The sequence below is a fragment of the Mixophyes fleayi genome, chromosome 1 (assembly GCF_038048845.1).
Source record: "Mixophyes fleayi isolate aMixFle1 chromosome 1, aMixFle1.hap1, whole genome shotgun sequence".
Lineage (NCBI taxonomy): Eukaryota > Metazoa > Chordata > Amphibia > Anura > Limnodynastidae > Mixophyes > Mixophyes fleayi.
This window is the reverse complement of record NC_134402.1, coordinates 289,395,727-289,419,684: the sequence shown is the minus strand read 5'-3', so window position 1 is coordinate 289,419,684 and position 23,958 is coordinate 289,395,727. Positions and strand designations below refer to the sequence as shown.

At 38.0% G+C, this 23,958-nt stretch overlaps 1 protein-coding gene across 3 annotated transcripts in view; it reads right to left on the bottom strand.

The window, feature by feature from the left end:
* The window catches only part of VPS13A (vacuolar protein sorting 13 homolog A), a 243,599-nt gene extending 221,664 nt beyond the window's left edge, over positions 1-21,935 (bottom strand). For 2 of the 3 annotated variants that reach the window (XM_075211020.1, XM_075211019.1), the window contains exons 1-8: positions 21,778-21,935; positions 7,594-7,637; positions 7,161-7,203; positions 4,435-4,530; positions 3,692-3,793; positions 2,756-2,865; positions 1,752-1,811; positions 403-462 (exon numbers count right to left, since the gene is read on the bottom strand). In XM_075211020.1, the coding sequence (XP_075067121.1) occupies positions 403-462; positions 1,752-1,811; positions 2,756-2,865; positions 3,692-3,793; positions 4,435-4,530; positions 7,161-7,203; positions 7,594-7,637; positions 21,778-21,877 (615 nt within the window). In that variant the 5' untranslated portion in view covers positions 21,878-21,935. Of the gene's footprint in view, positions 1-402; positions 463-1,751; positions 1,812-2,755; positions 2,866-3,691; positions 3,794-4,434; positions 4,531-5,478; positions 5,864-7,160; positions 7,204-7,593; positions 7,638-21,777 lie in introns of those variants that run through there. The other variant, XM_075211021.1, reaches the window with a different exon arrangement.
* Positions 21,936-23,958: the final 2,023 nt, after the last annotated feature.

Here is a 23,958-nt window from a genome sequence, read left to right as displayed (position 1 = left end):
ATACATACTGTATGTGTTAGCATACTAACATCATTGAGCTATGTCACTTGAGAATCTACATGAGATGCAATGAGCGAAACCAATAGGTTATATTATCATCTTTAAGAATTTACAAAAAAGTCACATTTGTGATTGTGGAGCAGAACAGATTTTAGACTGAGACAGAAAAAATAGATAAAACATATGACAAAGGATACTTATTAGGATCAGAAATGAATAAAATGCTATATAAATAGCAATTAAACTAACTTAATAATAATTTATTACAATCTATCAATATCCTAACCTGATACCAATTTTCACTAGATTCAATACACACACATTTGTTTGGTAATTGCAAGAGGTTTTACCGAACAAAAAACATGAGCAATACATTGTGAGAGTATTTAAAAAATACATTACCTTGTAAAACAACTTGGCGGACTCATCATGTAGGCACGGATTCCAATTTTTATCAGATGTCTATAACAAAAAGATTGATCTCAGCTTAAAAAGGTCTTATTAGATATCGCATTGTCTTATCATATGGCACAACATTACGTGTAAATAAACTAGATTACAGGAAAGAGATGCTATAAAGTATTAAAGGAGTTTTCCACATTCAAAAAAAATCTATTTTACTTAGCAACTCCTATTACCAGTAACAGTATTTTGCGAAGGCTTCTCTCCCCAGTGACCCCCCCATTATAGACTGTATTTAGCAATGCCCTGTACTGACATACAGCCACCAAGTCTGTCACTCCCCTGTAATGCTGCTGCATAGCAGAGCAGATCCGACACAGCAAGAGGGGAGATCTGTGCATTGCTGGATGTGGGATTTGGTCGCTGTCCAAGGCCATTCTAGGTCTTTCTGACTAAGATTGTACACTGGGCTTCAGGGACATCCAGTAAATCACAGATATAAATTCTGAATTAAAAAAAATATATATATTTTATAGCCAGCACACTGCTGTTCTTCTCCAGAGCAGCGCAGATCTAGCACAGCAAGCTCTAGGCTTTCAATTAGAGGTAAGTTATTTAGTAACATTGATTTTTAAAGTAGAAAACTCCTTTACATTATTCAAGCAGAGCTAGAGTGTGCAAGCTCGGGATCAAATAAAAAATAACCTGAATGCTTTCTCGTATTGAGTGGCAAGAGAATTAAAAAATGATAGAGCCGCCGACAGGGTATTGAATATCAGACCTCACAATTTTTCTTATTTGAAAGCTAGGAGGGTTAACTATATAATTTAGATTCTGGGTACAGTTAATAATAATACTACACTAATAAAAAAAATATGTGGATAAGTGTTTCTAATAAACAAGCGCCCATCTCTTCTTAAAAAGTCTTCTTTAGAGCATTTCATAGTATCACTACTACAGCAATTCTCAGCTCGAAACGCTGGTTTTTTTTTCCTGGTAGAAAAAACAACAACAATTTATCCAATGTGAAACCTTGGAAGTGGAAGATGTTAAAAATCTTTATTATGCTGTAATTTGCAGATATTTTCTCACTAGAATTTTTATATAGAACAAGTATCCTTCAGGTTTCCATGAAACCACATACAGGTCAGCCAACAAACTTTGTTGAAAATTGATGCCTGATAAATAGAAAGGGTGGGTGTGCGATGAACAATGGGAGTGATGAATTAAAACAGCCTTATCTTAACAAATGTTTAAACAGTAAAATAGATGTTTAGAAGAGACAGCTGCTTCACAGAAATAATACAAGTCTATGTTCCAATGTACAGTTTCAGTATTCATTTACATACCTGCAAGCTGAGGTTTTGAAGCGAGACTCCAAATGAAAGAGGACAGTCAGGATTTGTGATCTTGAGAATGTTAAGAAAAATATATTTATCAGTATTATTAATACAGACATCATTATTTGTAATCATGTTTGTGTTATTTTAATTGTTCTGCAATGTACTTTTTCTATTTTATTTTTTAAATAGAACTATTAACTACAATAAAGCATGTTTCATGGGTCCGCAGACTTTGGGACAACATCTTTTAAGGAAATGCAGCACTTCTGTGGTAATATGTAATGTAGTATTGCAGTGGAAATAACCCTTAGCCGCACAATGGTAACTGCAACGTTTCCTGATTATTGCCTCTTGACTGTGATGTTTCAAGAGATGACAAAAAAGAGAGCCGTCAGCACTGCAGTAGGATCCAGTTGGAATCAAGTCGACTAGGACTGAAATGAGGAAGCGTATGTGGCCAGTATCTGAAATAGAGCAGCAGCTATTAAATCAGGGGTCAAATTTACTCCAAGTCCTAGCCAAATAATCACTAGGAGGATATCAGGCCTCTCTTCTCCTTCTACCACACGATATGGTCCTGCACCTGCTATAAGGTAAATGTAGAGATGCCAGTGTGGGACCTAACTAAAGAGGAGTTCTACTAAAAGCCAAAACTATATTTTGTTATTTGATAGCAAGGGAGAGTGGGGGGATAAAGCTCAAAACGCAAGACTAGACTTTATTTAGAAAAGAAGCAAGACAACATCATTGTTTTGCATGTCAGTAATGCCTTCTGGCCTGCAAAAGGCTGCAAGGACATATTAAGTAACAAATACAAGATTAAACAGCTGTGAATTTACTTACCAAGCACTGTTTATCTGAAATATCACAAGCAGATACCGGAACAGCATTAAAACATACATTGTATGAGTGGACTTGAATGCATATTGATTGCCATCCAAAGACAGTGACTCCCATGAATCTCGGACCATGATTGAAAACAAAAAGAAACACACATATGTTTTACTCACATCATCTTCATATCTGATATGAATGTTGGAGATCTTCACTTGAAGATTCTTGATAACCTGGGTTACTAGTTTCTCCGAAAAAGAATCCTGCTTTTCTTCTTTTGGCTTCTCTATTTAAAAACAAAATAGTGAAAATTACATTAAGAGAGGCCTGGCACAGCAGATTTTAATAAAATAAATAATAAATAGCAAATTACGATGATCACCAAAATAACACACATTACTAACCATTGTCAAAATAACTCAAAATTTCCATTAAGAAAACACCAGTATTCAAAGATTGCACAAATATTTAAAAAACAGAAAGGTCTAAAACTGTATTCTTCCCATTTCGTAGATAAAGCAGGGTTACAGGTGGCAATATTTCTTTGTTAAGCTCTGGATATACTTAAAAACAAATGTTCCACTCATCCCACAACAAGTTGGTATTTCCTACAGTGAGAGATCGTCAGATAAGCTGCTCCAAACAGCACTGTGTGTTCCATATGCTATTCAGAATGAACAACTAAAAACAATTCGGAACCTGGCACTGGAGCAGTGAAAAACAATGATGGAAAAACTTGCTGCACTAGAACTACTGTGAGATCTCTCAGAACAGTCCTCCTGTTCAATTGGTCATGTTTTGGAAGGTGGCCATTCTTAATGACATTACAGATATACACAGCAGAAAGTATGACATTCACCAGCTGCTTCATTGCCGGTCTTCATGCAGCTGGTAGAAATAAATGTTTACTGTCCACCTTGTGGATAAAGAAGCTTTACCAGTCTAAATCATGTATCAATAACTGAGTGGTGACAGGAAGTATCCTAATGCTTTCAATCTGCGATTTATGTCATTCATTATATCCAGAGCACAGCTGGCATTATATGCTAGTCATTTACCCTAAATATGTATTTATAAGGAGTTCAATACACAATACAATACATTTGCCTTACCCTGGTCAGCCATTTTCTGCTTAGCTTCTTCGATTCGCTGCAGTTCCCTTTGTCTGGCTTCCAAGAACTGCTTTTCTTCTTTTTCTGCATCATATTTTATACCTGAAATTTGCACACATTAAAACAGATCTATAAACATCAGGTTTAAAGTTTTTTTTATGTATTTTTATAGCCTCAAACAATTGTCAAAAATAAATAAAATCTACAACTGTGACCAAAATGCTGGTGGAAAGACAAGGAATGATTTCAGCAATTTTAAATTGCCAACCAAAACTCACTTAACATTATGAAATGTAATCCTGGTTTACAATAGAGGTAAACACTATGTGAAGGATAAATAGTGCAGCTTCTCTTGGATAAATATGTACCTTCATTTGTATGGTTTAAATAGCTGCTAAAAAGGCAAGTAAATGAAAAATACAATTTGATCCATTATATAGGGCCATCTTATTGCAAGTACACAAGGTAAAGTGTCCATAAAATCATAGGAGTTAGGTAACATTATTAATCAAAATACAAGCTAGTACCCTTTGTTATCAGTCATTTAGGCTTTAGTGTGTGTATATCAATATATATATATATATATATATATATATATATATATATATATATATATATATATATATATATATATATATAGACATATACACATTTTTGGTAAACAAATCCTTTATAAATAATGTTACTAAAAATTCTTTGTACACATTTACATAATATGAAAATAAAGACAATCATAAGCTTACTAGCAATAGGCACTATAAGTAAGTAGACTCCATCCAAAACAGCCTCCACTGGTTGGGTGTATAGATTCTTCCAAGGAATTTTCAGATCAAGCTTTCCTGTATAAAAAAGCAATAGGCAGTATGATGAACAATATAAATTAGCTGAAGTTGCAGACCACAAACAGATTATATCAATGGAAAGCAAAAGCAAAAAAAATAAAATATACCAAACAATACACAAAATAAACTTTATTTTCCCAATAAAAAACAGAAATGTAGGTTTCATTACAATGGAAATAATATAAGACACATATTGCTTTATTTACATATAATAGCTGCGTATATATATTCTTCTTTATAGGAATTGCATTAAAGGGAAAAAAATGTTAAAGACTGCGTTGGTTCCCACATACCAACCATAGCAATGTACTTTGTGAGAACCACCAGGAGCATACAGACATCATCATTTTAGGACTGAGAGATAGTCAATAATACTACTTTTACTTTGTGCTGCCCAAGCAGACAGTACTTAGTTACATTTTTATTTTAATTACTGGAGAATTCGTTTAAGAATAAACCAACCCATTCAGCTTGGCCAACTGTCATTTTAGCACTTTGAAGTAGAAGTGGAAGATTGTTGTTGATTTGAAGGATGCTCATTTTTCTATATAGCATATTTTAGTGATCATAATACTTCTGTACAATTGCTTTATGTATTGCATTTTTGGGTTACAAATACATTAATTTCTGCTATTGTATAAGGTTAATACTAGTTTACTAGTAATAGTAATGTGGCAGTGCTTGCTTAGATTTCACTTTTAAATATGTTTAAAGAACCATGAAGAAACCAGGCAGAAATAAAAGTGTGACAGTCGTGTCTCACCAAGCACTTCACACCTGCTCATATACTGCACACCAAGTCTGGCAACATTGTGACTTGTGTAATAAGAAACTCTGGCACCATAACGTGCAATTAACAGCAATACGGCCTGTATCAATGTCAGTTACAGCAGAATTTGAGAGTAGAGGTTTCTGCCAAAAGTGTTTGTATTTGGTCAAACTAACCCAAGCTTAGTGAAAAATGTGCGCTCCCATAACAGTGTAGCAATGCAGTTTCTCTCCCTCACTATCCTCATACAAGGATGTGCCTAGAATCCAGTCAATTGTTTCAGTTGGATCCCTGTTAGGTCATTTAAGGCATGGTCTGCAACTTCAGCTAATTTATATTGTTCATCATACTGCCACTTGCTTCTTTATGGAAGTCAGTACAAGTGATTTTTGTTATTCATGAAATTGACTGCCAAGTACTTCCATGTGCCCCCAGGAGTGGCAGCATCAGTATTTACAGATTTCCATTTGTTTGTCTGGAGTTAAGATAAAACAGATTGGTCATCAGAATTTGCATTAAGCTACTGTACACTTTCCACTAATCAGGTCATTTTGCAAAAGTGTTTCACAGTTGCAACACCTATACTTATTAAGTTAACAGTGTCTTGACGAGTTATTATTTTAAAATGTCTGTTTATATTTCTAGCCTTTAAATTAACTAAAACCTCTTCATTCACAGCAGTTTTTGCCATATTGTGTCTCAGGACACAGTTTTCAGGAACTCATAAGTAATACAACAATGATTCAATAATTTGAAAATATACAATGGAGGATATACTCTATGTGCTGTACCAACCCTATTGTAAAACTAGTTATCGATTCTTAAATCTAATATTTACTCTTTAGTTTGGTTTTATTTATTGCAATATTTTGACATTAGTGTACCATGTAAAATGGAGTCATGGGTCAGCAGAGGTATCCCAACAACAATATCCTACATTTATACAGGTAAAAGTTTAAATATATATTAATACACATTACTTTATGCTATTTGTACCAATAGTTTCACATGGCTCCCAATTTCTATTTATGATGGTTATTTATGATTATGTCCAAAACCTGTTCTACTAATTCCGCCTTTTGTGCTTTATGTTTAATTTGGATTGAGCATTTTTTTTAGTTTGTTTAGTTTAGTTTGATAAGAGGGTGGTGTATTATCTTCACTTTACTGAACATTTCAAGGGGCCAATATATAAAAGCACAATGTGCACAATTATTGTTATTAGTTTATACAGAGTAACTCTATTTTTACTTTTCCCATTACATTTGTCTAAGGAAATGACTGTATACAAACATGCCCAAGATATAAGTGTAAATTAAAAAAAAAAAAAAAAAAGGAAATTACCCAGTCCTCTGGCAGAGCATATAATTCACTCACTCTATACTGTTGTATGTCTAATGAACTGTGCATCTATTCTCAAAATATTTATGTCAATTTCATGACTAGCTGCATCCGCAAACCACTTTAACATATCCACAACCACCATTTTTTAAAAAGACTAACAAGCGCCCCACAATGGTATAAAAGTCACAGTATGTCCACCACCAAAAGAGTTCCCCTCACATAGATAGAAGGAACATTGGTAGATACATACAGCTAAATCATATTTAGTATAGAAAATTGTGCACTTACAATTGCTCATATTTGACCAATTGTCTTGCTATTTGTACCACAAATTCAATTTCTGCTGCAAATTATTGCAGAATTTATAAGTCCACTTTCCATTCTCAGCTATTACCACAACAACTTCCTGTACATTTTCAGAATATCACCCTTTTTCAGCAATTAATTTTTTGGTAATGCTGAAAGCATACGTATTAATACTTAATCACAGATAGTAGAGATGGTTGTAACTCACCAATATGGCCTGCTTTCACTTTAAACGGCACATCCAATTGACTCTAAAAAGGAAGGAACAAGTAGCATTGGTGTTATAATCTACAGTATGATCTTACATGGTTTTATGTTCTTGAAAGATAAAACAGATACAAGCTGTACATAGACATTGTTGAACTTTATCAGCTTCCACAGAGTTTTGACTGTAGTGGCTTAATCAAAGTAGTTTTATTACTGGATTCCATTAACTAGTTGGTCACAAATTTTGAATTTGCATACTGGTTCACATCAGAACTGCTTCCTTTGTAATTAAACCTGATTGCTTCTGATTAGCTGCTGATGCTGATTTTATATTCCTAATTTTTTATATTTTTTTTATATTTTTGACATAAATGTGCATAGTAATTTGGTTCCTAAAGTAGAAAACACAAATAAACTACATTAAATTCTCTTACCAGTGCATTTTCTTTAATTTCTAGATTCTTCAAAGCTACAGCACCTATAAGGAAAACAACGATTTACATGTTTTTAAAAGTAATCAGTATATGTCATTCCCAATTAAAATTGAAAAAGAGGATTTTTATACTTACAATAAATCCGTTTCTCTGATTCCATTTGGGGGACCTGCTACAATGGGTTGTATGAGGGGAGTGGAGTTGGCACTTAACTAGTTAACTTTGTAATGTATCATGCTGAATAAACCCTCACCTCTGCAACCCCCCTGTAGCCTCTTCAGTTTAAGTATAAAGCACCAAGGAAGGGGAGTCAACCAACCAAAGACCAACCAGCAGAAGAGCAGAAAAAAGGGAACGCACTGTCCCCCAGATGGAATCAGAGAAACGGATTTATCGTAAGTATAAAAATCCTCTTTTCTCTTTCATCCTATCTGGGGTACACTGCTACCATGGGGACTTTCTAAAGTAGCCCCCTTAAGGGAGGGGCCGCTCTGACAGCCCGGCATATAGAGTACTACAGCCAAAACTGGCGTCTGCCGACACAAATACATTGAATTGATAGAATTTTGTAAACGAGGACCAGGTGGCTGCCTGCATAACTGGTCCGCTGAGGCCCAACTTCGCTCAGCCAAATACGCCCCCACCGAACGGGTAGAATGGGCAACAATACGATCTGGCACAGGTTGGTTAGCATGGATAGAAGCCTGCTTAATAGTAAGACATCTAGCAATTGATTGCTTGGAGGCCGGCCATCCTCATTTTTTGGGGAGTCAAACAAAATAAATAAAGAATCCATGCAGCAAATCTTTGAAGTCCTATGGACATAGCTTCGGAGAGCTTTGACCACATCCAGAAACTCCATAGAGCTTGCTCCTGAAGACTGTGGTTCCCCTGTGAACACCTAGAACACTATATCTTGGTTAACCTGAAAATTGGAAACCACTTTTGGCAGCAAAAAAGGAACGGTTCTGAGAATCGCCCCATCATCAAGAAAGACTAGACATTGTTCGCGACATGAGAGCGCCCAGCTCATCTACGAGCTAATGTAATAGCTAGTAGGAATGCAACCTTCCATGTTAGGAACTTTAATGCTACAGTACGTAATGGTTCAAATGGAGATCCTTGAAGCATATTAAGGATCAGGTTAAGGTCCCAGGGCACCATGGGTGGAATATATGGAGGTTTGATATGCAGGACTCCTGACGTCCAGAATGTCTGCCAGGCGAAGGTGAAAAAACACAGATCTCCACTTTTAATGTACCCAGATGAAGGCCCCCATCCAGGCCATCCTGGAAAAAGGCAAGAACCCTTGATGCGGTGGTAAATACGAGCAGAGACTGGTTCCACTACTCATGGAGAGAACCCTCTAGACAACCCTCTAGACATCCAAAGGTTGGCTTCAACAGCCATGCCGTTAAATTCAGCGAGGTAAGTTTTGATGTTGCAATGGTCCTTGTAGAAGGTCTTCTCAAAGTGGTAACCGAAGACCTGGACCTACCGTCATTAACAGGATTTCTGCATACCAGACTCTCCGCGGCCAAGCTGGAGCCACCAGTATAACTGGAAGTCTGCCCTGCATGACTCTCTGAAGGATGCGGGGAATCATGAAAATGGGAGGGAACAGGTAACCTAACCTGAACCTAACCTATCCCAGGACATTGTCATTACATCGACGGCCACTGCAAAGGGGTCCCTTGAGCAAAAGTGCTGGATCTTTCAGTTGTGACGAGATGCCATTAGGTCTCGGTCCGGGGTCCACCATCAAATGACCAGGGACTGAAAGACCTCTGGATGAAGAGACCATTCCCCGGGCAGAATTGAATGCAGGCTTAAATAGTAACATAGTAACATAGTTGATTAGGTTGAAAAAAGACACCAGTCCATCAAGTTCAACCTATTTTGGATCTCCTGCGATCCTGCACTTATATTTGAAATTAATCCAGAGTAAGCAACCGCCAATCTGTTTCAATTGTGAAAATCCCCCCAGACTCAATAATGCAGTGCTATTTTTACCCTATATCCACTACTATCCTTCATTTTTAATTAACGGTCGTATCCCTGGATACACCTTTCCGCTAAAAATTTGTCTAACCCTTTCTTAAACATATCTATTGAATCTGCCATCACAACCCTCCCTGGCAATGAATTCCATATCTTGACTGCCCTTACTGTAAAGAACCCCTTCCTTTGCTGGTTGTGAAATTTCCTCTCCTCTTACCTTAGGGGATGACCACGTGTCCTGTGTATGGTCCTTGGGGTAAAAAGTTCCCATGAAAGCTTTCTGTATTGACCCCTAATGTATTTGCACATAGTAATCATATCTCCCCTTAGACACCTCTTTTCTAAAGTAAACATGCCAAAACTGGCTAACCTTTCCTCATAACTTAATGACTCCATACCCTTTATCAATTTTGTCGCCCTTCTCTGAACCCTTTCTAGTTCCAAATTATCTTTTTTATAGAGTGGTGCCCAGAACTGTACCGCATATTCAAGAAATAGTCTGCTTCCCGGTTCTGGATGTCTGGAATAAAGACTGCGAAGATGGAGGGAACGTGGTTTTTCGTCCCAGGTCAAGATCTGAGCCGCTACTTCCATTACTCCTGCACTCATGGTACCCCCGTCTGTTGACATACGACACTGCTGTGGCGATGTTTGACTCTAGATGAAACGGGTGGCCGTGAAAAATGGTCTGGGCGCCCTGTAAGGCCATTAGCATGGCTTTCAGTTCCAGTATGTTGATAGGGAGAGAGGTCCCAAGCAGACCAGAGTCCCTGAATTCGCAAATGAAGGACCACAGCCCCCCGTCCACGAAGGTTGGCATCTGTGGATACTAAGATCCAGGACCATGGGGCAAAGGATCTGCCGACTACCAGACTGTCCTGGACCATCCATCTGAGGGATTGCCTCACCTCTGGTGACAAGCATATCAATTGGCGTTCTAATTTTTTATGTGATTCTGACTACTTCTAAGAGGTCCCCCATTGGAAGCAGCGAGAGTGATGTCGAACATAAGGAATAGTCTCCAAAGTCGACACCATCTTTCCTAGAAAGCGCATGCATAAAAGGATCAACAGACTGTGGCAGGTTAGAAACCGTGTCGCAGCGTCCCGCAAGGATCGGGATTTGTCCTCTGGAAGGAATACCTTTTGTTTGTTGGTATCCATAATGAGTTCCAGAAAGATCATTCTCTGGCAAGGAGTTAACTGGGGTTTGGACCAATGTATGAGCCGCCCATGCATCTCCAGGATCCTGATGGTGAGCTGCAGATGCTGGTCTAGCAGGTAATCAGAGGCAGCTTTGATTAGTAGATCATCCAGGTAGGGCATGACTTGCACTCCTCTGGAGTGAAGACAAGCCGCCATTACTGCCATTATTTTTGTAAACCTTGCTGCTGTTGAGAGACCAAATGGGAGAGCTCTGAACTGGTAGTGAGAAGGCCCCACTGTGAATCTGAGGAGGGCCTGATGTGTCTTCTAGATAGGTACGTGGAGATAATAGGCATCAATGACGACCTAACACTATGAACTGGTTTGCTTCCAGTCCATTGAAACCCGAGCTGAGGGACTCCATTCAAAATTTGTCCGCCTGCAGGTGAAGGTTCAACTGTTTTAGGTTCAGAATAGGGCAGAAAGAACCATCTGGCTTTCGGACCAAGAAGAGGTGGAGTGGAAACCCTGTCTTTTTTGGTGTTCTGGGACTTTGCGGATGACTCCATTGGAAAGAAGAGGCCACACAGAGGAGCATTGCCTATCTTCTTTGCAGGTCGCAAGGTAAGTTGGTTGCAAAAAACCAACGAGGGGCTGGATCCAGCAGGTCTATTATGTACCCTCTCTTCATTAGTCAGCAAATCCAACGGTCCCCCCGAAGACTCTGCCCACTGAGTTTTGAAGAGAAGCAGACAAATATTACCCCACCTGAATAAGGGAGATACCAAAGATTTCTTAGATTCAATATCTGCGTCCCAGGACCTCAGTCAAAGGGTCCTCCTGTTCGCAACTGCCGTTGCGGAGACAGAGGAGGAGATGGAGGCTGCATTTTGAGCAGCCTCATATAAGTATCCTGAAGCCTCCTTGAGATGTAGGGCAAGGGGCAGCAAGTCTGAATTTTGCAGACCGGTTGCCAGCTGGCCAGCCCATGTTTCCATAGCTCTGGCAACCAGGCTCGGACTGGCCTGCAGGGCAGCAGGACTATCCACCGGTAGGCCCCTCCACATTATAGCCACGCCCCCTCCGTTGTTAGGGAGGAGCTAAGAAAACAGCTGACTCCCGACTTGCATACAATTCATCTTTTGGACATACGCGAGAACAGGAAGGGACAGATGCGTTACACAGTGGAACGCAGGCACCTTCCCAACAGTAACAAGCACGGACCACGAGAAACATCCCCTGATTTCAGCACACTGGGTACCCGGCCACCATCTCTATATACATTGAAACTGACTCACTCGAGTATAAGCTGAGGGTGGCTTTTTCAGCATAAAAAAATGTGCTGAAAAAGTCGGCTTATACTCGAGTATATACGGTAAGTTTAAATAACTATATTAGGGAAAAATGTAATACCTAGCATAAGTGAGCCCAACTCCCTTGGGCACTCAACTACAACTGAAGAGGTTAAGAGTTAAGTGCCAAACGCCACTCCCCTCACACAACACATGGTAGCAGTGTCCCCCAGATAGGATGAAAGAGAAATATGGATTATTTAAAGGCAGATATTTTCATCTAGGAATATGTGCAAATTATTTTACATAAGCAATGTTATTTCTATGTGTATCTGTTAAGGAGTTACACTTCCAGATTGCTTGCTCTGTTGACAAGATTATCTTGAACCAAGTTCTAGCCAAAACCAAACAATAACATTTGAACAAAAATTGGGGAAGGCAAAAACATTTAGAAAAGGCTACTTCACCAGTAAAAGACACATTTTGAAATATAGTTTGTTGCTATATCTGTAAAAAAAATGTCTTCTTTTGCAAACATAGTTGGAGACATTTACAGGATGACAATTTTCAGGGATTTAGCATAGTATCTAGTATTTTGCAAACAAGTATTACTTGAATAATTTATATTACACAGTAAAAATAAAAATATATATTCTACAACTTTTGTCAGACTGTTGCAAAAAAAAATGACATGTAGTCCTGTTTGGGCCAACTGATCATTTAACTTGAAAACACTTGTATCAGCTAGCCTTAAATAAATTACTTTTAATGTTATAAGAATAAATATTGAAAACTGCATCCTCCAAAGAGAACAAGAGAAGTGGTAGTAGTCAACATAAAACAGAACGTTATTAGGAAATGGCTCAACTGTGTGTCATGATTATAATCTAATCAGATAACTAATATATTAATGGTGTGATGGTCTATCTTAAACACTGAATATACTTTAGATAAAAGAAAATGCCAGCAATGTACTGTGTGTAAGTAGCTAGTGTATTTTAAAGAAGGATGCAGAATGTGTAGCAAAAATATTTATTGCAGTACCCTGTCAGCTAGAAAAATCTATGCGATGTTGAATACTTTTGTGCCAAAAAGACAAAAGTATTATAGGAGCAATACCTTTTTATTGGCTAACCAAAATAAATGTTTATATTTGCTAGCTTTCAAGCTAGCAAATATAAAAATGTATTTTGGTTAGCCAATAAAGGTATCACTGCTACTGTACTTTTGTCTTTTTTGACACAAAAGTATTCCACATCACAAAGAAGGATGCAGACATGCATCAGCGGTCTGTTTCATGTCACCTTGCTTTTATTGTATAATGAGAAAGGCCCTTTGGTCACAGAAGAGCAATAAACCCTATTTTATTGCACAGTTAAGAGACCTAAGGACCATACAGATTTGGCTAAAATTTTGCTGGGAAAGACCATTTTTAGATCACTCCAGGTTCAGAGTATAATCATTATTTGAAACATAACGGAGCAAAGCAGTATTTTCGATAATTCATGGTTGAGAAGACAGCCGTATACATTTGTAACCACTGTAATTCGGCAGAGAATGTGTGTCAATGACATATACAAGCCCCATAAGCAACCTATATCCAAAAGGTATCTCTCCAATGAATCAATATAATGTAATCATGTTTCATATGTGTATGTGTGAAAATGTATACTATGTTTAGTGGAATTAATGCCATATCTTATGCAAAAGAGTGTGCGAAAATAGTTTCTCTGTTTTATTCCTGTATTATTTTAAAGAAACAGGTTTGCATTCATATATCTGTTATTTCAATTTTCATTATATAAATGTTCGACTAAATATGGTGCACACCTTTCTTGTTCAGGAGCATGGGTGTATTGATTACTAACCAATATGCATTGTTGTGCGCCAGCTATTCTGGACCAAACAAGAATCTTTCTAGTAAATATATTCTATAATATATTGCCAAAAGCATTTGGCTCTCTTATCACTGACATATTTAACAGAAACTAAGTAAGCAAATTACTGCTTAACTGCTTTGTAGCACTTTTAACCTCCATGTTTAGCTAATTAAATTTAAAGCTTTGTCATGTAGATCTAATTTCAATATTTGCATCTGTTTCCTACCCCCTAGAGGTGATTTTGTCTTGGAATGAACCACAAAAAAAAACATTTAGATTGCAGTTTTTAGAAAATCATTGGCATTTACTTGGCCAGGATTCCTGAGAGCATTGTAAAAAGGGGGTGTGCCACCAAAATGACGACTCCACAATTTTACTCCGTAATTAATGTTTTGAAAAGAGCTGATTATTACAAAGCCTCAAACACTTTTGCTTAGAGTCTAAAACACTGTCCCACAGGTAACTTTATTATAGTATAGCTAATTTATATATTCCCATTTCATTTAACAAATGCAGCTACTGAATAGCATATTTGTTACTGCCATATGTTCTCCAGTCATCAGCAACAAGTTTCAGGACATAAGTCACATGTGAACAAGGCTGCGCATATCTTTAGAAGGTATACAATATTTAACTTCCATCCCTTTGTGTCATGTAGACCTAAGTGTTGGGCTGTCTGAGGCACCATTAATTTAGCACCCTTACACCAGTGACAGGCAACAGGCGGGCCGCAGGCCACCATAGGCCCAGTAAGCCTTCACCTGCGGGCCCAAGGCAGCTGCCCCGATTTGTTTCATTCTCTGCTGTGTTATAAAGCAGAGAATAAGACTGAATGGGAGCATCATCATCATGTATTTATATGGCACCACAGACAATCTAAATATGTGGAGTAATAAATAAGCAATCATAGAAAAGGTTTTGTTTCTATATGCAGACTTTCTTCTGTTATTTGTTCTACCAGAGAAATTTTTTGACCTTCCAAGTCATGTATTCGCACATTTTTTGATACTTTCACCAGATTAATAGAGGTCTTCAGACTGCTTATTCACAAAACGATGTTCAAAGCTAACTAATGAAGGCAACGTCTATAAGGTCATTAGTTACAGTGCCGAGGTTACAATTCCTAAAAGGGATCGCCAATAAATTGAAATTTTCCTTATAATAAATGCTACATGTACACTATGACAAATATCAGTGTAGGTTGCTCCATATTAGTACTGCTGGAGTTGTGTGGAGTTTGTATTGTTCTTCCTGAGTTTGCGTGGGTTTCCTCCTGTTTTCTCCCACACTCCAAAAACATACTAGTAGGTTAATTGGCTGCTATTAAATTGACCCTATTCTCTTTCTATGTGTGTGTGTGTGTTTGTGTGTTGATGATGATGACGACATATAAAAGTATACAGCCACATTAAGATATGCTATAAGGGCTTTTATAAGATAGCAATGGATTTAGGAGTATAACAAAGATGAAAATGAAGGTTTAGGCAAGTATTTGTTTCTAATAACGATCAATGATATTTCAAACTTCTACACATTACCCACACTCACAACACCCGGGGGGGGATTTGAGAAGAGCTGCTAGTGCTATTCAACACAAGGGGATGGTGTTCCTTGGGGCCCGATTGCCCTACTAAATTCCACCCTGTGCAGACCAGGCTGCAGATCTGTTACAAATAAATGACAATATTGTGACAAGCACACCTTGCCTGCCATTTTTGCAGGTGGACCCCATATTCTTTAAATCAATGGTATGAATAAGAATTAAAAGTGGGCTTCAATAATTTCTTAAATACATTTCAGACTTAGAATGATACATTTACGTTACATACATTGTAATCAAGGTCACTAAATATTACATGGTGGTAATTGTAGGGCAGCAATGACTGCCCTGACAATACTATATGTGCTGAGCTTAGAAGTACTAGCTGAGCAAAAATGATCCTTGTGAAGTGTTTTAAAATGTTGGTAACTGTGCAATCACCAGAAATTGATTGTAACTATTTTTCTATTTTAACCTCTTCTGCCACCCTGGTTTTACTCAAATTTCTGCTGATAACTGAAGAAACATTTTAGACAGAGACAAGTGTGAATGACTAGCATTTTACTGCCATGTATGAGGCAATTTAGAGGTCACTCTATTGACCTCAATGATTTTAACTTGTTATGCACTGAATGAAACAAGAAGCTTTTAGAAAAACACAAGGCACCTGATTTAAGTAAAAACTCACGTGGGCATACAGACATTGAAAATAATAGGATGCATTGTCAACTCCAGTTACATATGTTGTTCTAGTGTTATAAAAAGCTTGTAAATGCATGTAAATTAGTACCAGTGCAATGAGGCCTAAAACAAATCACTGTTATACAGTTTCATCAAATGCTACAGACATCTGCCAACCAAATACAGTATGTACCTGTGGTTTATTTCTTTTTTGTTTAAAAAAAAGTATGTGAATGGTCCCTATCTAAACTATCACACATTTTATTATATTAAAACACACTTTACCAATATGTGCATTACAATGATATTTAATTTACCACTGCAATACTCCTTTGTTGGGTTTGAGCTGTACAAAGAAGCCACACCTATTTATTTAATGCCATTTAGCTTCTGCAGAGTATTTTCAATCTAGGAACTGAATATACAGTTTATCAGCTTACTGCAGCCAATTCATAGCGTACTCCTCTGCCAGTAAAAAGATGGCAAATCTAAAAAATGAACATCAAGGCAATAAAAATTAATAGTCTAAGCATGCATTTTGTATACCTTTTCTAACCTGTCATCTTTAAACAGTCCAAAACAAACTCTGATTAGCCATGTGACATAAATAATAATAATACATTTGATCCTACACTGGATGTGTTGACTGGTATATAATGACACATAGGTGCCCATTACCAGGCTGTATTTATACTTACTCAAACCAATGTGGTCCACAAACAATATCAGAGCCATCAGCGAGAAAGCACATTTAGCTTCAATCAATTTCATGGGAGACAAAAAGTCTAAAGCCACAATTTGTGGCAGGAAAGAGACAGTTATCCTTTGGTCTCTTCATGTACATAATCATATTTCACAGACAGCAGATGCCATTCTTCGCATTGTGGTGTTCTTTAGACTTGGACTGTGTTTAAATGTAGCAGTGACAAAAGGAAAGGTGCCCAAATAAAATGTTACTGATGAATTATCAGGGACTACCAGTGCTTGCTGAGAATGACAACATTTCAAGTACAGTATTCATCTGCATAAGACAGAGCAGGGACCGAAATATAAATATAGTTGCAGTTAAAGTATACAAATATGTCAAGTTGCTCTGCAACAGTTGCATATAGAAATAAGTACAACATTTTGCAACTTATTGTGATGATTCAACACAAGGGGCTGGTTTTTCCTGGGGCCCCGATAGCCCTTCTCCGAATCACCGATGTATTTGGTGCTATAGAACAAAATACATAGAGGAGACTTGTTGCGTCAGATCTCTTGCTGCAACTATGTTGCCATATTCTGTAGGAAGCAACTAAACTCCTATTTTCAACCGCAGGAACATTTACTTACGGAAGATGACAATGACAGCTACAGCTTCTCATCAGAAAAGAATTACAGTTGCTGGTACATTTCAGAAACAAAAATACTCTAGCTGGAAAGCGTACATATACAATATGTTTTAAGCATGCAACCAGCTTGCCTTACAAGATAGGCAAAGGCAACAACACCAGATCCTTCAACCCTTCTTATCTTGCCACTTGTTGCATTACATTGATTATTCTTGTGAAAGAGGAAGGAATAATAAAATGGTGAACAGATCATTTTCCCTTTTTGTGAAATATGCCCACATTGCATAAAACTATAATCATTCTGAGGCCCCAACCTCCCTGAGAACCTGCATAACCTCTAATGCAGGAGATCCTTACTGGCTCTTGAACCCATCCAATATCAAGTGACATTCCGCATATAGAATACTCTGGGCCCAACCCCCTTGATTGTTATAAAGGTGTGTAGACAATTATTGGGCAAATTAATCTTTAGGTGAATATGCCCTTTAAAGACTGTTAGGTACACCCTGTCTTCCTTCCTGAGTATACCAAATTTGAATGTTTTCTTTGTTTGTTCACTATTCAATGCTTGTGCACTACGTACATAACAAAATAATTGCTTATGTGCTGGCTTGCTCCAGAGTGAAGAGTAGCAGCTTTCTACCAGGCCTAGGAGCAGCTCTCTACTCTGACAGAAGGCCTTGACTTCCATGTCCAGCTTTTAGCCTGCACTATGTTCAAATAAGAGTTGCATAAGGCACTAGGCAGTAAAGCAACAAAACATAGCGACAGGTCCTCTTTAACACACTCTGGCACATACCCAAAATACCCAAAATATGTCAGTATCTCACACAATGGCTACCAAAAGCTCATTGTGCTGTGTAGGGAGTGGGAGGAGGCATTGACCATTTTGTAAATCTACTTTTATTTATACAATTGTTTGTAACAGTTGCTGGAGTCCAATGGAGACAAGGATCAAATATTCCTTTGCCAGCTTGCACCCTGGTGCATAATGATGTCACTTGGGCACTCAAGTAACCCTATCATCATCAATTATTTATATAGCGCCAACATATTTCGTAGCGCTTTACAATTCTAATGGAAAAGTTTGGCTGGCGCATTCAGACTTCTGAGTTGTTACTGGATGTTTTCTGGATACATTGTGCCAACTAGAGCTTATTGCTAACAGCTTGGTGCATGACTACCAACTATTAAACTTTATTAAGCATTTTTAATATTATTTTCAAAATAAAATGTGCAATTCATTAGGTTAAATAATATTAGTATTATAGACAATTGTGAAGTAGTCTAAAAAAAGAAATACATTAATATTCAAAAACAACCATGGATATCAAGATTTTCAGAGCTACAATCTGGGTTCTAAATGGAAAAGATGAGATAGTCTGCTTTACAGTATAAATTATTTTTTGATCTGCACACATGTAGTGTAGCGATTGAGCCAAATATGTTTAGAGCTCCCTTGTGCCTCAGTTCTCCCAGGACAGTTTTGAAACTTTTAACGTGCAATAATTTTTTCTGAGAACATAGAATTCCAATAATTTCTTATAAAGTTAGTAGCATTTGGGTCTTATAATACATGCTAGACAATAATATATATACATATTTACGTATATATATTTAAATATATTCATGTATATCTTTTTGTGCACTACAACTTCAAAATCAGTGCACAACTCACAATGTATTTCATGTTACCCTCCCATTGCAAAGCTGCTAATGTCCATGTCTTATTTAGGTGTGTTTTGTCCTCACTGACAGCTGAGCATTCCAAAACATAACACTGTCAAAATGAACCAGGGGAGCAAATGGGAGGGATTTTACAGTTAGAGACTTTACAAACAGAATCAGGCAAGTGTAAAAGGTACAACTTGCCTCTGGCAAAACACACCTCCAAGCAGTTGGGGACACTTATGAAAATTAGTACACCCGTAGCAATCAGACATTAGCTTTCATTTTTAAAGTTGCACTAGAAAAACTTATTGATATGGACACCACCACTATTGCCCAGTGTACTAGTTTTCAAAAATGTTGCTCAGAAAATACATACACTCGGGGGTCATTTATGTAACCCAGTTCTCAAGAAAAAGGTGGGGTTGCAACATGTTTTGGTTGCTATGGGCAACACCACCTTCCTTCTCTTTGGATTCATTTTTATAAATGTTTACCACTAAGATCTAATAACGATCAATTATGATCAGAAGTTTGAATCACTCAAAATCATCACAACTAAAAATTGTAGGTGTTAATATCAACCTTGATAGGTCTTCATCCGAATGTTTAAAATAACTATTTACCAACATACTTAGGCTACTATAGTAATTTATTTCAATTATTTTATAAATTGAAACTCAGTATTGTAATGGATACAATACCATGTATTTTATATTGACACTTAATTTCCAATAAATATGTTTATAATCCATACCTGAGACATCAGCCCGTTATTATTTTTAGAGTTTGCCAATTTATTTTCTTACTTAGTACTCTTTTATGTATTTAAATGTTTATTAAATAACTCTTGTGCATTTAATTGTTTGGAACTTGTTAATTGTATGGGCACCAGTTTAAATAAAAAAAATAACAGGAGCCACCTGTCATTCCAGGGATCCAGTTCCCCAATAACCGAATCCATGGAATGACAGGTTGAGCTCCTCCCACTAGAGTACATGTCGGCCCTCCACACTCTGCGGTGAACCTGTAAGCTGGTGGAGGGAAACACTGACCTCCCCAGGGCCCTGCACCATCCTGGCTTCTCCCTCACCTCCACCCCAACTTTTTCAAAACTCTCCCCAGCTCCCCTCGTACTCCACTGTCCCTTCAACAGTAGTGGTTCAAATATTAACCAAATAATAAGTGGCCCAATATAATTAAGATGTAGCATTTTATGGTTTCTAAGGAGCCGATTCAATCAAAAGCAATGTCCCACAGGAACCACGCAGGATGTTCCAGGTTAAAATCTTCATTCATTTTTGCACGCACCTCATGCTCTGTGCACTTCGAGTTATATGTGAAGTTTGAGTGTCACTCGTCCTTAGCACTGAAGGGGTTAAACTGCTCTTATAAACCTGTATGTATACTATGTAGAAAGTAAATTAATAAGCATATCATAACCTATCACGTCATCATGATTAACTCTCCCTGGAAGTCGTTTATGAAGTGTACTTGTTGAGGTAGGGTGCAGTGGAGTGAAGGCTAAAAAATGAAGGTATGAGGAGTTCTGTGCTGGCACTTAAAAAAAATCTTTTTGGCTCCTAAGTTTTTTCATTCTCTTGTCTTCTATTGGTGTAAGTGTTTACAGTGTATACACTTTGATGTAAGCATGACATAAACCTAGCGTATATGCTGCAGGAGCAAAGATAGGCACCATCCTGAGATGCCTGCGACTCAGCACATAAGCGTAACATACATCCAACTATGTCTATGTTTTTCTATGTTTTCTCTTAAATGATTGGTCCAAAAAAAATGGTCTGTATACTTACATAGTATAGGGCATTAAGTACTACAGGGCCGTAACTAGGGCTGTGCGATAGGGGGCGACCGCCCTGGGCGCAACGCTAAAGGGGGGGGCGCAGTTTAGGAATAATTTAGGTTAATTTGGTTGAAATTGAGGGCTAGAGGCACGGCATTTGACATTCTCGCCCCAGGCGCTAGAATTTTAAGTTACGGCTCTGAGGTACTATGTAACTACTAATAAAGCTGAAAGAGATAAGAGTGTATTTAAGCATGGGTCTTTACGAACTGAGAAAACTATATGACAGTGTCAAAACTTTGCGTTTCAGTATTATGAGAAACTTAACTATATAGGCTGAAATGTTATATGGGTCCCATTCCACAAACCAGCAACTTATAATTTGTAAATGGTCTTTAAATTAAGTGGATAGGGGCATATTGGTCCTGCAGCCTAATACTTAAGCATAATTACTTTATGTATGGTTCACTTTCTAAATACCAGTAGTGTGATAAACAGAAAAAGGTATTTTATTTTAGAACATGTTGAAAAGCTAATCTTATTCACAGATATGTTTAACACATCACCGTTTAAATAAGTCATCGTATTAAAAGAAGAGTGTCGGTCTCTCTCTGACAAGTAATCTCCACCATAACATAAATAAGCACTGGCACTAATGACAGTCACAGGACACATGCTTTGCAGACACTACAGAATGTAACACAGTAATCACGGAGTCCACATGTCATGTCACGACATGAACCACCCTAACGGTATGACATCACAGCGCAAGTAAATATTCCGCACTGCTGTCACCCCGGGGTATTTACATGGGAGCAATACACGGCGGGTGTGTCACTCACCTCCCCATATGCCTAATTTGAGCTGCGAGCTGTCCAGATTCACCACATAGTCCCCGAGGAATCGGTTCAATACATCCACTACCAAGTACTCAAACACCATGGTGTCCGCCGGTTCCCAGTGTGTGTCCCCCCTGCTGTCTCCGCAGCACTCAGCCGTGTACAGCCAGGCCCGCCCCTACCTCCTCATGCGCAGTTCACTCGAGGCACACCGCCCTTCCCTCAGCCTCTCTCCCGCCCCGTGTGCGGCTTGGGCTAACAAGTTGTACTGTCACATGGGAGGTGAGGTGACTTGTCACAGTTACCATAGACAGTAATGGTCTGTGTTATAGCACTTTCTACACGATGTATTGCGTCTGTGATAGCAGTTATCAGTTTCTTAAATATAAATAAGTCTCTCACTGTGCCTTTTTTTTACTTAGTAGCACTACTTCACCTCAAATATAGAACTAGTAGCACACATTTTTAACGAATGCAATAGACAATATACATAAATAGAAAATAATGTATCAATATGCACTCCAGTGTAGACAGGATAATTTGTTTACACATGTAAACGGACACAAGGATAAAAGAAGGCCACAAGTAGCTCACACTGCCTATCAACCATTTGTTTAACTGCAGTAATGCAGTGGAATAAATTCTGCCCTAAATATATATAAATGCAATAATATATACCCTGTACCCTAAAATATAAGTATTTATTGGGACTAGGAAGAAATGTTAATTTATTATTTTGGTCTCTTTTTATTTGTAAAGCATATTTTTACTGTTCTGTGACCCATTAACAAAAACATAATTTTCAATATAGTGGTGTTTGTAGCTCCTTGATTGTCATTTGCTCTAAGGCTATATCAAGCTACTGGCACTGTTTAAATCACTAATACTAGTAATAATGAACACATGAACAAATTTGCAGTGCATGCATACCTGTGCTGGAAATTCTGGAATTAGCCAGAGATGCTAGTGTGCCTAAAAGTATCAGTATGCTGGTCTGGTTTCTCAAAATTCTTTCAACCTGGCTGCTCCGCTTTAAGGAACTGACAAGATGATGACACAGTAGTCTTAATGGACTTCTTTGTGGCTATTAGGCTAAGCAACACTTTTTTTGACTTTGGGAATGCACGAGAATGTGGGCTTTGTATATCAGGACTGCTTTTTAGTCCTGGGGCTAGATGTACTAAAGGGCGGTTTGCTCAAACCGCCGCTCTTTGGCTATTTTTTCGTCGGTTTTGAAACCGTCAGATTTACTAAAATACAAACCGCCGTTAAAACGGCCAGAATTGACATTTTTCAAAACCACTTTACAACTCGCCATCCCCATTTTAATAATGATGAACATACAAACAACCGGATTTACAAAGCTGGGGTTTTTTTTAAAACCGTCGCCAAACCGCCATTCAAATGGCCAAAATAAAAGAGGTGGTTATGAATGGCAAGCTTGATCAAACCGCATACTGTTTGACAGGACTGCCAAGAGGAATTCAGGGCCCCGATACAACAACTTCATGGGATCCCCCTTATAGTTGAGCATGGCAGAAATTTATGCGCGGCGGCGCAAAGATTGCGGTTTTCATACGATTGGAGATGAGGCTATGCACCATTGGGGAGTGGTAAAAAGCACTAGGCCACTCCTACAGAACAAAAACCTACATTGATGTGTACACCATTGGCACAAGGGTGCAGTGCCCGCTCGCCGCAGCGTGACATATGTCCCAGCACTCCTGACTTTCAGGACATCTAGCACCATAGTGTAGTACATAATGAATGCAGTGTGTACATAAAGAGTTCACTGTCTTGGCCTGCCCCTGACATTGGGCGGAGCAGTCACCAAAAATTGGGATTGTCCCACTAGAATCACAACATTTCACAGACTATCCTGCTCTCTCCTATATGTTCTTGTCAATTTCACCACCTGTGACTGCTTCTTTCTTTAGTTGCGGCTTGTCTGGATCCTGGAATTTTGGGGGCCCTATTTGGGAAAAAAATGGGTACATTTAGAAAATTCAAACCAGCCCGGGCATTAAATCAATAGCACCCGCGAGTAATAATTAGGCCTTGGTCAAGCCCCAAGATTAAAATAATAGTATTCCTATTTAATAAATAAATCCATTTCCCTCCCTGCAAACAGCCCCATCAATGAATTAATAGTATTTACATTTCATAAATATACCTATTTCCTGC